Source organism: Humulus lupulus, chromosome 4, assembly GCF_963169125.1.
Source record: "Humulus lupulus chromosome 4, drHumLupu1.1, whole genome shotgun sequence".
Lineage (NCBI taxonomy): Eukaryota > Viridiplantae > Streptophyta > Magnoliopsida > Rosales > Cannabaceae > Humulus > Humulus lupulus.
In genome coordinates this window covers 77400087-77414481 of record NC_084796.1, presented here as the reverse complement: position 1 = coordinate 77414481, position 14395 = coordinate 77400087, and the positions used below count along the sequence as shown (strand labels likewise).

General features: G+C 40.6%; 1 protein-coding gene across 1 annotated transcript; it reads left to right on the top strand.

The window, feature by feature from the left end:
- The first annotated feature begins 9554 nt into the window (after nt 1-9554).
- On the top strand, nt 9555-11333 carry LOC133830579 (thioredoxin-like 1-2, chloroplastic). The gene is made up of 4 exons (XM_062260587.1): nt 9555-10163; nt 10276-10458; nt 10601-10765; nt 10852-11333. Exons 1-4 carry the CDS (start codon nt 9918-9920, stop codon nt 11089-11091), a joined length of 834 nt encoding a protein of 277 aa, XP_062116571.1. The 5' UTR covers nt 9555-9917; the 3' UTR covers nt 11092-11333.
- The last annotated feature ends 3062 nt before the right edge of the window (nt 11334-14395 follow it).

Below are 14395 nucleotides of genomic sequence, written 5' to 3'. Positions count from 1 at the left end.
ACGATACGCTCAAACCCTACGCCACGACTAGGACATCGAGATGATGAGTGTGGAAGATCGAGCACCAAAAAAGGCTCGTACAGAGGAGGATTTGATAACCTTCTCTGATGACGATGCCCAGCACATACGATTCCCACACTCTGATCCGCTGGTCGTAGACATATAAGTCGCCAACATGATGGTGAAAAAGGTGTTGGTTGACACAGGGAGTTCGGTTAACATCCTATACAAGTCTTCGCTGGAAAGAATGAAGCTGTCCGTCAAAGACCTAGAGCCATGCAACCAAACCATTTATGGTTTTTCAGGTGAAGGGCTCCCCCCAACAGGGTTGATTAGGCTTCTAGTTACAGCAGGTACCGCACCTGCTAATAGGACATTACTCACTACTTTCATAGTAGTTGATTGTCCTTCAGTATACAACGCTGTGATTGGGAGACCGATTCTGGTCGACCTACGAGCCGTCACTTCGATATGGCACCTTGCCATGAAATTCCCAACAGACCCAGGGATAGGTTGCGTATTGGGAAATCAGCGGGAAGAGAGAGAGTGCTACAACGCCTCGATCACCAAGGCAAAGAAGGGTGTATCAAGAGATGCTCACGGGAAAGAGTTGCAAATGTCAACTGATGCTCAGGGCCACTCAGGTGATAATGTCACCAAATAGGGCATTGCCCAAAGTGAGGATAAGGATTTAGATCCTCGCTTTGGGGATTTTGAGGAAGAAGTTGGGCGCATCGAGGACCTTGAAGAGGTCCAACTCGATGAAGAAAATTCGACCAGGGTTGCGAAGGTCGGTAAAAACTTAGAGACAACAACAAAATAGGCACTGGTGGAATTTTTATGGAGGAACCAGGAAGTCTTGCCTGGTTGCACAAAGACATGGCCAGGATAGACCCTCCAGTCATTAGCCATGTCCTGAACATTGACAAGAGTTTTCCACCAGTGGAACAAAAAAGGAGGCTGCTCGACAAAGATAGATCAAGGGCCTTAAAAGAAGACGCCGAGAAGCTAAAGGAGAATGGGTTCATCAGGGTGGCATTTTATCCATCGTGGGTCTCCAATCCCGTGCTAGTTCCCAAGCCGAATGGCAAATGGTGTACGTGCGTGGATTTTACAGACCTAAATAAAGCCTGCCCCAAAGACTGTTTCCCACTCCCAAGAATCGACCAGCTGGTCAATGCCACTGCAAGACATGAGATCCTCTCATTCATGGATGCATACTTCGGGTATAATCAGATTAGTATGCATCCCCCTGATGAGGAACACACTAGCTTTTGGACTGATACATGGCTCTACTATTACAAAGTGATGCCCTTCGATTTGAAAAACGCTGGTGCGACTTACCAACGACTAGTCAACCACATGCTCAAAGAGCTGATCGGCACAAACATGGGGGTCTACATTGATGACATGCTGGTCAAGTCGAAGAAAGCAGAAGGGCATGTAAAGGATTTGCAGGAGTGCTTCAACGTCTTGAACAAATATCAGATGAAGCTTAATCCTCTCAAATGTTCCTTTGGAGTATGGTCAGGAAAGTTCTTGGGATTTATAGTTAACTCAAGAGGAATTGAAGCCAATCCCAAGAAAATTAAAGCCCTGATCAACATGAAATCGCCAGCAAAGATTAAGGATGTTCAAAGCTTGACCGAAAGAATTGCCGCTCTTAGCATATTCATTTCAAAGTCAATAGATAAGTGCGTTCCATTTTTTAATCTACTTAGAGGCAACAAAAGGTTTGAATGGACGGAGGATTGCGAGCAGGCTTTTCAAGCACTAAAAACTCACATGGCGCAACCACCCATCCTGTCAAAGCCGGTCGATAAAGAAACTTTGTTCATCTACCTGGCGATCACAGAATACGTTGCTAGTGTTGTTTTAGTAAGGGAGGAAGAAGGCATGTAGAAGACTATTTACTATGTAAGCAAAAGGCTAATTGGAGCAGAACAGCGGTACCCGCCCATCAAGAAGCTAGCCTATTCCTAGTTTTGGCCTCCAGGAAGCTACGGCCTTACTTTCAAGCTCACCCAATTACGGTTTTGACCGACCATCCTCAATGACAAGTCCTGCAAAAACCAGAGGCTGCAGTTAGATTATTGAAATGGGCAGTCGAACTTGGGCAGTTCGATATATCTTACTTGCCATGAGCAGTGATAAAAGGGCAAGCCCTGGCTGGCTTTATTGCAGAATTCACGGAGCTTACAGATAGTGAGCAGGTTGAAGAGCCTAATGAACCTGAGTGTCAAAACCAAGCTCCTACATGGAAATTATTTATAGACGGTTCTTCTAATGAGTGCCACGCTAGAGCAGGAGTGATCTTGATAACGCCAGAAGGGCATCGATTTCACTGTGCAATCAAGTTTGATTTCACTGCTTCTAACAACGAGGCTGAGTATGAAGCATTGCTCGCAAGATTATGATTAGCCAGGGACATGAATATAAAGATACTTGACATCTATAGTGACTCTCGGCTGGTGGTAAATCAAGTCATGGGAGAGTACCAAGCCCGAGGTTTAAAGATGGTTGCCTACTTAAACAAAACAAAGGATCTGTTAGCACAGTTTGATAAGTACACCCTTCAGCAGGTACCTCACGACCAGAATTCAAATGCTGATGCTTTGGCCAAGCTAGCAAGTGCAAAAGATGCTGATACTCTGAACATAGTGCCAATTGAACGACTATCTGTACCAAGCATCCAAGCAGAGGAGACCACTCTGGTGATCCAGGTGGCAGAAACATGGATGGCACCATACGTAGAGTATCTGACGCAAGGCGTGTTACCAACAGACAGAAACAAAGCTAGGACCCTTCAGCGACAGGCTGCTAGGTACATCTTAGTCGATGGAATCTTATACCGAAGGGGATACTCAATGCCACTCCTTAGGCGTATTTCGAAAGAGAAGGCCAAAGAATTGATGAAAGAGGTACACGAAGGCTTTTGTGGAGACCACGCTAGGGGGCAAAGCTTGTCAAAAAAGATACTGAGGCAAGGATACTTTTGACCCACGATGAATGAAGACTCAATGGAGTTTGTACGGAGGTGCAACAAGTGCCAGAGGTTCTCCAAAATCCCGCGAGCAGCCCCCAATGAGCTTAAACAGATGCAAAGTCCATGGTCGTTTGCAGTTTGGGGCATAGATCTAATCGGATCCTTGCCCACAGAAAGGGCAGCATCAAGTATGCTGTGGTTGCCGTCGACTACTTCACTAAATGGGCCGAAGCTGAGCCACTTGCAACCATAACAACCAAGAAGGTGCTGGATTTTGTGATCGAAAACATCATTTATCGCTATGGATTGCCAAGGAAGATCGTCTCGGATAACAGCACCTAGTTTGATAGTGATTTATTTACTAATTTTTGCGGACGGCATGGTATTATCAAGAGCTTTTCTTCAGTCGCTCATCCCTAAGAAAATGGACAAGTTGAAGCGGTCAATAAAACGCTAAAGGATACACTGAAGAAAAGACTAGAAGAAGCTAATGGGGCGTGGCCAGAATAATTGCCTGAAGTCCTTTGGTCATACAAAACTTCCCACCGAACAGCGACAGGCCACACTCCATTCTCTTTAGCTTATGGATATGAGGCTATGTTGCCTGTTGAGTTAGATTCGCCTTCGCATCGTAGAATAACGTACGATCAAGGCTTGAACAGCCAACTATTGATGGAATCCCTCTAGTTGATCGATGAGAAATGTGAGCAAGCTCAACTCCGAGTAGCTGCGTACCAGCAAAAATTCGCCTGGTATTTCAACTCTAAAGTGCGAGAAAGAAAGTTCAGCGTTGGAGATCTTGTACTCCGAAGAGTTTTCCTAAACACCCGCGACCAAGCTGCTGGAGTACTCGGACCTAATTAGGAAGGGCCATACCAGATTGAAGAAGTCCTTCACCCAGGCACCTATAAACTTGCTCGCTTAAACGGAGATCTCGTTCCTCGCTATTGGAATGGAGAACACCTACGCAAGTACTATCAATAAATAATTCTTCTTAAAGAATTGGCTTGTATTAATTTACTTTTTACAAGTTTTGAAAAAGGGTTGGTCATTTTATGTGACTGATCGCTTATAAGTGTAAGATCTTATTGATCACTCGTACAGACACGTTTTGTCCATTTATTACGATAAATATAAGGGACTGTGCGTAGCCAGTCATTTCTTGCCAATTATTGTATTTATTACAAGTATTTTCTCATTACGTGTGTTATTTTGCTCTATTACAGTTTTAATTATTTTGCTCCGAGCAGTATTGTTGAAACAGGTTTTGATCAAGGCAAGTGACCAAGGACCTAAAGCTCCTCGATCACTTGGGGGCATATAAGGTATCTAGTAAGCAAAGCATATCGAAAGGTATGTTAACACATGAGCAAAATAAGTGAAAGCATGCTAGGGTACTTAGAGTATTTTTCAAAATTTTGTATTTTGTTAAATCAAACCAAAGTGCTATGCTAAGTTCAGTCATGCGAACATATGTTATAATAAAATGAAAATGCATTATAATATAAAAAATGAATTACTTTACACCGCGAGCAGTATTGCTCGGATGTAATTGTTTGATTAAAAGGAAAATAGCTGCCCACACAGTAATAAAAAATTAATGTCTTTACATCACGACCCGTAGGTCGTGTAATTAAAAGATTAATAGATAGAAAGGGAAAAGACTAAGAGGCTGGAGGGTCTTGAGGAGCATCCTGGTCGACAGCAGCGCCATTATCTGCACCGTCTATCCCCATTGCCAGAGAGATCCCTGGGGAAGCAGGAACATTAGCCCTCTCTTCTTCCTCCAGGCGAATGGCACACTGAGACATTAGAGTCTGCCTCAGGCGTTCTGACAGGTAGCTGAAGTTAGCATTCCGGTTGTGCTTCCAAAACTCGTAGAAGCAAAGATGAGTGGCTTCCTTGTACTTCTCCAAGTTTTTGGCTTTGCGTTCCTCAAGCTCCTTCATGCATTTTTTCAGCTCCTCCGCCTCCTGCCTGCTCGCAATCAAATCAAGCTCGAGCTATACGGATTATTGGTAGTTGAGTTTGGCGCTTTCCCTGAATTTTTCTTTGTCTTCATTGGATTTCTTCAGGGCGTCCCGACTCTCCAGCAGCTCCTCGATCAGAGTGGCTTTTTGCTCAAGCAGTTCCTCATTCTGCTTAGACAGCTCCGCACTCTTCTCAAGCAACTTGTCGTTCTACTTAGTTAGCTCATTGTTCTTCTCGACCAGGTCAGTGTTTTTCCCTTCAAGCGCTTTCTTAGCCTCAGCAAGCCTGGTGTCAAAATTTTTAGTCTTGGACACCATTGCACCCGCACAGCGCCAGCCTGCGATCATGGTCAGCAATCCCTGCAACCAAATGAAAAGGGTAAGGCGATTGCAGAAAATCAAAAGCAAATTATTCAGCATCAGGAAGTAGCTTACGCTGACTATCTCATTCAGCCATCGGTTGAGTATTTGGTCAGTCTCCATGGAAATGGTTCCGTCAATGGCCTCTTGATTGCGTTTGTTTTTGGAGAGCTTGTATATCCTCTCCCTGGCTGAGTTGACCACGATGCTAGACAGGGAGCCTTCGGGCTGAGTGCGATGTGTTTGGCTGGTAGGGTACTGAGGAGTAGGGTGCTGGACGAGGGGTGTTGGAGGAGTTGTGGTCGGCTGCTCGAGTGGCGATGGAGGTGGTGTGTTCTCCTTCGAAGGGATGGTGGCTGGAGGGTCCTCAGTTTGGGCCTTCTTTGAGGCGGTTTTACTGCTCTCCCCCCGAGTCCTCTTGCTGTCCTTCTTCCTACCTGAAGATGCAGCAGCAGCCTTGTAATGCTCGAACACATCTTCAGATGACATATCTGCATAAAGATAAACAACACGAGCAGTGAGACAAGATATATAGACGGAACTAAAAATGAAGGTAAAGAGATTATAAGTAAAGTACCCGTGCTACAACTACTGGTCGCTACATTATATACTCTACTAGTCTTACACTCACTCTCTGGCATGAAGAAGGCTGAATCTAAATTTGGAGCGTACTTAAAATTGCCGTCCCCGTCAAATAAGTGACAGGGAATTGGCAAGCTATCTAAGAGCGAGAGATCAGTACCGTTCTCATCCGAAGATTCGTTGAGGGGCTTGAGGGGTTCAGTGGCCTTCTTTTTCCCTTTTCCCTTTGGGGCGGGGGGAGCAGCAACCCGCGGAGTCCTGGAAGGTTCCTTGATTGTTACTCCAGTGGCCCTCCTCGGAGAGGGTTGTTCCACGTCTGGCTGCTGCTCGGGAACCTCTCCGACAGTAGCACTCCTCGTCGTTGACTCCCTAACATCCTAATGAGGGGCCAAAAGGCCGACCAGTCTCAGATTGGCCTTCGTGACCAGCTGTTTGACGCTCTTCTCCATGTCAGTCATACTAGCCAAGAGGGCTGATCGAACCTCCATGTCGGGAGTTGGGTCTGGTTGCAACCATGGGCCTGAAAGGCGCTAAAAATCTAAGGAAAGTGCAGGAAAAAATTAAAGAAAAATAAACGACCAGGGGTGTTAAAGTATTACCTCCTTGGGTGAAGGCCAGATTGTTGGCAACCATGTTTGTAGTCAGGAGGTACTCCTGATGGTACTTCCCCACGTTCGAGATATGAGTGGTGTCGGACAGGAAGTACGACCTGTCTCCTAATGACAAAAGTGGAAAACCTCGTGTTTTCTTGGTTGGGGTTAGATTTGAGGTAGAACAGATAGTTGACCTCATGTGGAGTGGGGACAAGCCATTTTTTGTGGCTATAAAGGATATAGAGTGCAGCAAGCATTCTATATCCATTAGGAGTTATTTGAAAAGGAGCGACCCCAAAATAGTTGGCCACTCCTTGGAAGAAAGGGTGAAGAGGCAGGATAGCTCCTGCCTCGATGTGATACCTTGACCAGGCGCTGAAAGCGCCTATTCTCCCTTTGGTCTTTGGTAGGTTGGACTAAGGTTACCCCAGGAAGTCCGTATTTTTTAATATAATTCACAATCATCCTAATTGTTACTCGGCTAGAAGGGGCGACATACCATTCAACATCTAGTTGAATGGCATTTTGAAGTTGAGCATGAGTTTGGATGCTAGGGTCTGGGATATTTCTTTCTCGACCACTGGTCGAGGGAATTTCAGCCCGAGGAGCAGGCTGATTTGAAGGATTGGAAGGTTTCTTTTTCTGGGCTTTAGTTTTTGCTCGACCCATATTTTGGATGAGGGTCGATGGAGTGTTTGAAGTGGCGCAAGAAAAGGGAATTTCAAGAATTAGTAACGACGGTTGCTCCTCATCCTCGAGCAATTGAGCTAGTAAGTCGTCGTCGATAGGTCTTTCACCTCCCCACGGATCTTGCATGAAAAGTTGTGAACAGAGAAAGGGGGAGGTAAGAACGTAAAGCTTAAAAGCTTATGTTGAGAGTTGGAATAACGTTGCTCGCGTATAAAAAATAAGTTTTTATACGGCCAGCAACATTCTAACAAAAACACTAAGTTCTATACGAGCAGTTTGAAAAAACAGATTGAAAAGCAGAAATAAAAAGTTTTTCGGGAAAAAGCTTTTTGACTCCGAAGGGGCGGGAAAAACCCAGTTTTTCAACTAACTTAAAAATCAAATTTTTACTTCGATTTTACGCCCTAAATCTACAATCTTGACTACCAAACTGGCTCCTAACTTCTACGAAACGTTACTTCGCTATCCTATCAAGCATCGATCAATATGCCCATTACCCCAAAACAGTTTCGGTCAAGAACAGTCAAGAACACAAATTTGAATACATAAAAAACAGTTTTGCATGGCATCTAAAACGTCCAAGGGGTTCGTAAAACTTACTTGGATGAAAAGAGGGGTCTAAAACGAAAGCTTTGAGCATCCGAACGGAGGATCCTCAGAACAGCGATGGAAGCTCCTCGAATTTTTTGGGCTCTGAAAGTCGAGGTTCTTAGGAGTTCTTGACGAGAAAATGGCGAGTGAAAAGTGAAAATATGGATTTGGGGTATTATATATAGTGACTGCGATACGTTAAAAGTGGTAATCATGAATTACTTTTTCCAAACACGAGGAAGTGTAGAAGCCGTCAGATAAGTTTTTAGGAAACCAAAAAGGCTTGATTGGACATGATTGGTTACTTTTTCCGAGAAAGCAGGTTCTATAGGGCATACGAAAGGTTAGTTTCCGAAGTTTACTTATTGCTGGTCGCAATAAATAAACTTGGGGGGCAAATGTTTACCCAAAAAACGGTTGCTGATGACGTGGCAAGGATTTCTCACATGTAGTTGACACGTGGCAGAAGCACTGCTCAACTATCGACCAGAAGCACACGCATCGTCAGGGTTAATTTTTAATACGACCAGGCTAGTCATATAACCTGATTTATTTCCTTCTTAAGCTGTAATCTTATAATAATTGCATTGAATATTTCTTCATTATGATCTTGATACGCGATTATTAAGGAAAGATATGGCCCATTGGCCCGTGTAACCCTCCTTGAGCCTATAAATATAAATGAAATAGCTCAAGGAATTGACTTTTGACTTTTTGATTCCTGAGTCTTTTTGCTAAATATTGAGAGAAAAAATAGTTATAGTGAATTGCCCATCGTCTTATTGAAATACATTCAAGGTTTGTGAAACTCAAGAACCCTAGTTCTTTGATCACAACTTTGAGATTCAATAATAATAATAGCACTAAGTGGACGTAAGTTATTACTATTCTTTGGAGCCGAATCACTATAATTCATTTGTGTTTTCTTCCTTTCCGTTAGATCATCTTTTTTAATTGTCGTTCTATCTTTTGTCGTATATTTGACTCCGTGTCGTTGGCCAAATCAAGAGCCAACACTTTACGTACAAAAAATGGAATCGTCGTACCGGTAGAGACGAAAGTTATGTCACTAGTATATAATTTTTCTATATATAATGAGTCATGCATGCATAGATCCAATTTACCACCATAGTCCCCACTAAGAAATCCTATCCATTCATTTACTTACCAATAAGCAAAAATAAGTTCTCCCATAAACGGCTAAAAATAAATAATTAAATCCTTCAAAAAAAAAATAGGGAAAAGATTTATAGATTACATAGTACGATGCAGGTAAAGATGGGAATAAGGTACGCGGTGAGCCGATCCATGAGACAAGAAGATAAAGCTAACTGCCAAATAAAACAGAGCACAGAACATGCTGACTCAGATATTACCTAAGCAAAAGAAGATTTAACCTTTTTTTTAATTTAAATTGATCAAATCACATGCTCAATTATCCATATATTTTTCTTATTTTTAATTATACATGGTGACGAGGATATGTTTTGGAATTTGGATGGATGCTAATTTTTTTTTTATGAAACAAATACTAAATTTAAATTTCAAATTTCTAAAAAATAATTCAATTATTAACTGTTTGATTTTGGGATATTTATACCGAAATTTACGTTGTAGATAGACTTATACTCCTTTAAATCTAAATTAAATTTCCTTTAAAAAAAAATCTAAATTAAACTTTACCGTTTGAAACTTGTGGTATTAAATCTTAATCGGATTTGGATAATAAAAATAAAATTATATAAAGTGAAATATATTATGGATAATGTTGAGATCCAAATCAGAAAGGGAGAAGAAGAGACCCCACCTACATCTCGTTTCATATTCTCTTCTTCTTCATGGTTTGAAAACAAAACCCTTGTTTCTCTTTCCCTTAAAACCAGTAACCGCATTCTCTAGTCAAAAGGGCCCTTATATTTTTGTGCAAACCCTTCTCTTTTATTTTTATTTGTTTTTGGTTGAAGTTTTGAAGTTGATCTTGGCTGGTTTCTTCTCAACGTTTCTTTGCTTACCCAAAAACCAAACAAAGGAGGAATCTTTCTGGTCTTGTCCCACAAAAAGGAAAAAAGAAAACTGGGTTTTGGTTGGTTGTTCTTGTTTTTTGCTTTTAGCTTTAGAGAGTAAGGTCTCTACTTTTGTGTAACCATGACTTGTTCATTGAAGAATGGTTTTAGCTTTTCTGGGTTGGTGTTGGATGAGATTACCTCTAACTCAAAAGGTAAAGGGGTTTCTGGGTTTTCTTCTTCTGTTGCTATTCAACAATCTAGAGAAGCAAGTTCAAGAGTTTATCCTGTTTTGGGTTCTGGTTTCATCGGAAAATCCGTATCTGTCTCTACTCAAAAGGATTCAAGAGATTGGAGGGTCAACTCACCTACCCAGTTATCTGTTCATGTATGTATAGATTTTCCTTTTTTTTTTTCTTATTCATATTTGCTATATTTTTGTTTTTATACTTTTGAAGGAAAAAAAAGTGTGGGATTTATGTAATAACGTACGTTTTCAGGCACAAGCATCAATCTGTGTAAGCCGGGCTATGAGATGGTGGGAAAAGGCCCTTAAGCCTAACATGGTTGAGATCCATTCGGCTCAACAACTTGTTGATTCCTTGGCTAGTGCTGATGATAGATTGGTTATTGTAGACTTTTACTCACCTGGTTGTGGAGGTTGCAGAGTTCTTCATCCTAAGGCGAGCTTTAATTTTTTTACTAACGAAAAATAAAAGACCATCTTATTTATCAAACAAGTGTGATGATATGATGTTTAGCCTTTTGATTTAAATCATTTAGGGTGAAATAGCTAACAATAATTTTATTTGACCCTTTTCTCAGATCTGTCAGCTTGCTGAGTTGAATCCAAATGCAATCATTCTTAAGGTCAACTACGAAGAGCTCAAACCTATGTGTCATGCCCTCCATATTCATGTTCTACCATTCTTTAGATTCTACAGAGGAGCAGAAGGTCGTGTGTGTAGCTTCAGCTGCACCAATGCAACGGTAGAAATCTCTAAAATTTGGTTTAATTTTAATGAAAAAAGCCCTCGAGTGTTTCAAATTCTAAAGTTGAGTCCTTTGTGTAACAGATTAAGAAATTCAAAAATGCATTGACAAAGCATGGAAGTGATCGTTGTAGCCTTGGCCCAGCAAAAGGGTTAGATGAAAGTGAGCTTTTGAAATTGGCTTCCATTGGAGAAATAACAATAAACTCGCCATTACCGTCTACCATCATGAAAGAAAGAATGGAGGATTTGGTAATGGGAAACATTGACTTTTCTAATGTTTGGAGCAATGCAGAGAATAAGAAGGAAGAGTTCGTAGTATAGCTTTCATTAAATTTGCACTAGGCTTGTTATTGGAAATTGGTAATGGAGTAAAGATGCTCCATTATCACTAATATTTTTATCTTACTACTATTATTAGTATTATTTTGCATTTTTTTTCCATGTATATATTTATTCTTGGGATTTCCTTAAGCAGGTCATCTGGTTTTTTTAGATGCGTTCTGCAAATTTGCTTGTCATTGATCTGATTGATTTTTTTTTTAATACAGATCCAATTTTTGTTATGTTATGTTGTAGCCACAGAAATCAATTATGACCTCAGCGTTTTTTTTTAAAAATAATGGTGTTCATTGTTATTAAAAAAAATTAGGGATATAATTGAGCAGTAAGATAAAAAACCGTACCTCCCTATATATCCACACTTCTTATATATACACATGTCAAAAAAAAAATCTAAACAATTCAGACTGGAACATTAATCCTCTTACAAGTTATGGTCATACTTTTGTGTAGCTAGTCCATAAATCTTGAATAACTCTCTCTTATGAAGAAAACAAAATCTTGACAATTGTCAATAATTTCTGCTCAAGATTATGGACCATGAGTTTTTTTGAACCTTGACTATATTATTTATAACACGTTTCCCATACTAATTCGATAATTATTTATTGCATTTTTTTTTTACTTTAGAAGAAGAGATACAGCTCTTTTTTAACCTTATAACCCGCTATTTTGTTGGATATAAAGGAGTGAACGAAACAAGACTTGAGTATTTTGGCACAGCTCAACCAAACAGAAAAAACAAAACAAAAGTAAGCAGTTTTCCTCATCAACAGCCGATTTTAATAAGAGCAATATAATAAGGCCCACAGATTTGGTGTGAGACAGCACTTTATGGGGAAGCCCTGTTCTATTTTGATAAGAGATGTGAGGAAACCGTGGTATCGACGTGGATTGCTCATACTCCAGATCAGCAGGGCCCGCTTGAAAATAATTTGGATTAGGATGGGAGAAAGTGGACAAAAAAAGAAGTTGTTATTCTGTTTGATGTTCATTGGCTAACAATGTATAATTGTTCAGATTTCCCCACTTTCCTATTTTTGTTTTGATTTTCCCGATATGGATAAAAATTAGGATCATCAATTTGTAGGGTTATTATCATGCAGGGATTATCCCACAAGGGATTATGATATGATACGAATGATTAATATGTTGGTTTGTTGGAACTTTTTTAAAATGAATTGTTAAAAATTGGAAAAGTATTGTTGTGTGTGATATGGGAAAAGTCTCCCATGGATTTGAAATTCTTTTCTAAGAGTGTATATAAGATGCAAGTGCCATTCATTGGGGTGTGCCCCAAGGGGTACCCAGTTTTGTGCGAATGGGTAAGGACTCATACACTTGACCATCACACGCGGGCGCCGCCGCCGACCGATCTGGCGGGTGGTGTGGTGCCATACTTTATCTTTTGCTGAAGAATTATTTAAAATAAAATAAAGATTTTTTTATTTATTAATTAAATTTTTAAAACGATTTTTAAGAATCAGTAAACGTGATCCGTTTTAACTGATATGACCACGATATTTTCTCCCACGTTTGAAAAACGTTTTCTTAACGTTTTATACAGATCGACTTCTTTACATAAGTCAGATCAGGAAAAACGATAAGACACATCTTTTTCTAAGAAAACATATTCTCTTCTGAAAAATCGAATTTCCCTGAGCTTTTGAGGGTGTACAAGAGCGAAGCCTTTCGGTGTAGAGAGGTATCGCAGTGGCTGTTTTATCCTGGGGACGACGTGGTTGATAAACTGTCGTGCACACTTGGGGCAGAGCCGCGAAACGTATTAAAGAGAGCGACATAGTCCGCGACTCAGCCAGAAAAATTGATCGGTAATTTCGTTCCAATTTTATTTTCTATTGAGGAATATCAATTTTAAGACGTTCTGTTCTGCTATGGCTACTACCGATGATTTCTCTGGTTCTGCCTCTGTTGATATTAACAAACCATTTCGTTTCGAGAGTTTGCACTTTAAGCGTTGGAAACAGAAGATGCTTTTTTATCTGACCATGAAGAAGGTTGCGTTTGTACTCACTGCTTTGAAGTCGGTTGTCTCTGAAGCATCTACCAACAAAGACAAAGAGACTGAACGCGAGAAGAAACAGAAGGACTAGGACTCCTAGGTGGAAAACGATATCCTCTGTAAGAATTTTATTCTTAACGGTTTATCTGATGATCTTTATGACTATTATAATTCAGACAAGTCAGCAAAGGAAATTTGGGAGGCGCTGCAAAAGAAATATGATACAGAAGAGGCGGGGACTAAAAAATACGCTGTCAGTCGCTACCTGAAGTATCAAATGGTGGACGATAAATTTGTGGAGGCCCAATCTCACAAAATTCAGAAAATTGCGCATGAGATTATCTCAGAATGTATGACCCTTGATGAACAGTTTCAAGTTGCAGTTTTAATTGACAAATTACCTCCTTCTTTGAAGGATTTTAAAAATGTTCTCAGGCATAAGACTAATGAGTTTTCCTTAGAGAGTTTGATCACCCGCCTTTGTATCGAGGAGGAAGCATGCGGTTCTGAAGCCTAATGGCAAAAATTTTAAGAATCAGAACCGCAACTCAAATTCAAATTCCAACCACAACAACCAGAATACTCCTCGAAACAACAATCAGAGTCGGAACCAAAACAGGAACCAACCTGGAAGGCAGCAACCTCCACCTAAACAGAATGACTTTGGACAATTCCTTTGTTACAACTGTAACAAGCCAGGTCATATGGCACGCAAGTGTAGGAACAAGCCAAGCACTGCTCTGCAGGCTAACTTGACTAAAGAAGCTTTTATAGCTATGATTTCTGAGATCAACCTTATTGGTGGATCAGATGGGTGGTGGGTAGACACTGGCGCTTCACGCCATGTCTACTATTATCGTGCTATGTTTAAAACATACACTGCTGCTGATGATAAGAAAGTGTTGCTGGGAGATTCCCACACCACTCTTGTTGCTGGAACTGGGAATGTGGAGCTTAAGTTTACCTCAGGAAAGACTTTATTACTGAAAGATGTTATGCATACTCCTGAGATGAGAAAGAATCTGGTTTTTGGTTTTCTGCTTAATAAGGCTGGGTTTACTCAAACTATTGGGGATGATTTGTACACCATCACTAAGAATGGTATTTTTGTCGGGAAGGGTTATGCTATTGATGGCATGTTTAAGTTAAATGTTGAACTTAATAAAGTTTGTGATTTTAATGTTTGACATGCTAGACTTTGTCATATTAATAAGCGCATTATTAAGAACATGAGTAACATTGGTTTAACTCCTAAAGTGTCAG

Coding starts and splice junctions, on each gene's coding strand:
- LOC133830579 (XM_062260587.1), top strand. CDS start 9,918: ATGACTTGTTCATTGAAGAATGGTTTTAGCTTTTCTGGGTTGGTGTTG. Junction 10,164..10,275: donor CTACCCAGTTATCTGTTCAT/GTATGTATAGAT, acceptor GTACGTTTTCAG/GCACAAGCATCAATCTGTGT. Junction 10,459..10,600: donor GCAGAGTTCTTCATCCTAAG/GCGAGCTTTAAT, acceptor CCCTTTTCTCAG/ATCTGTCAGCTTGCTGAGTT.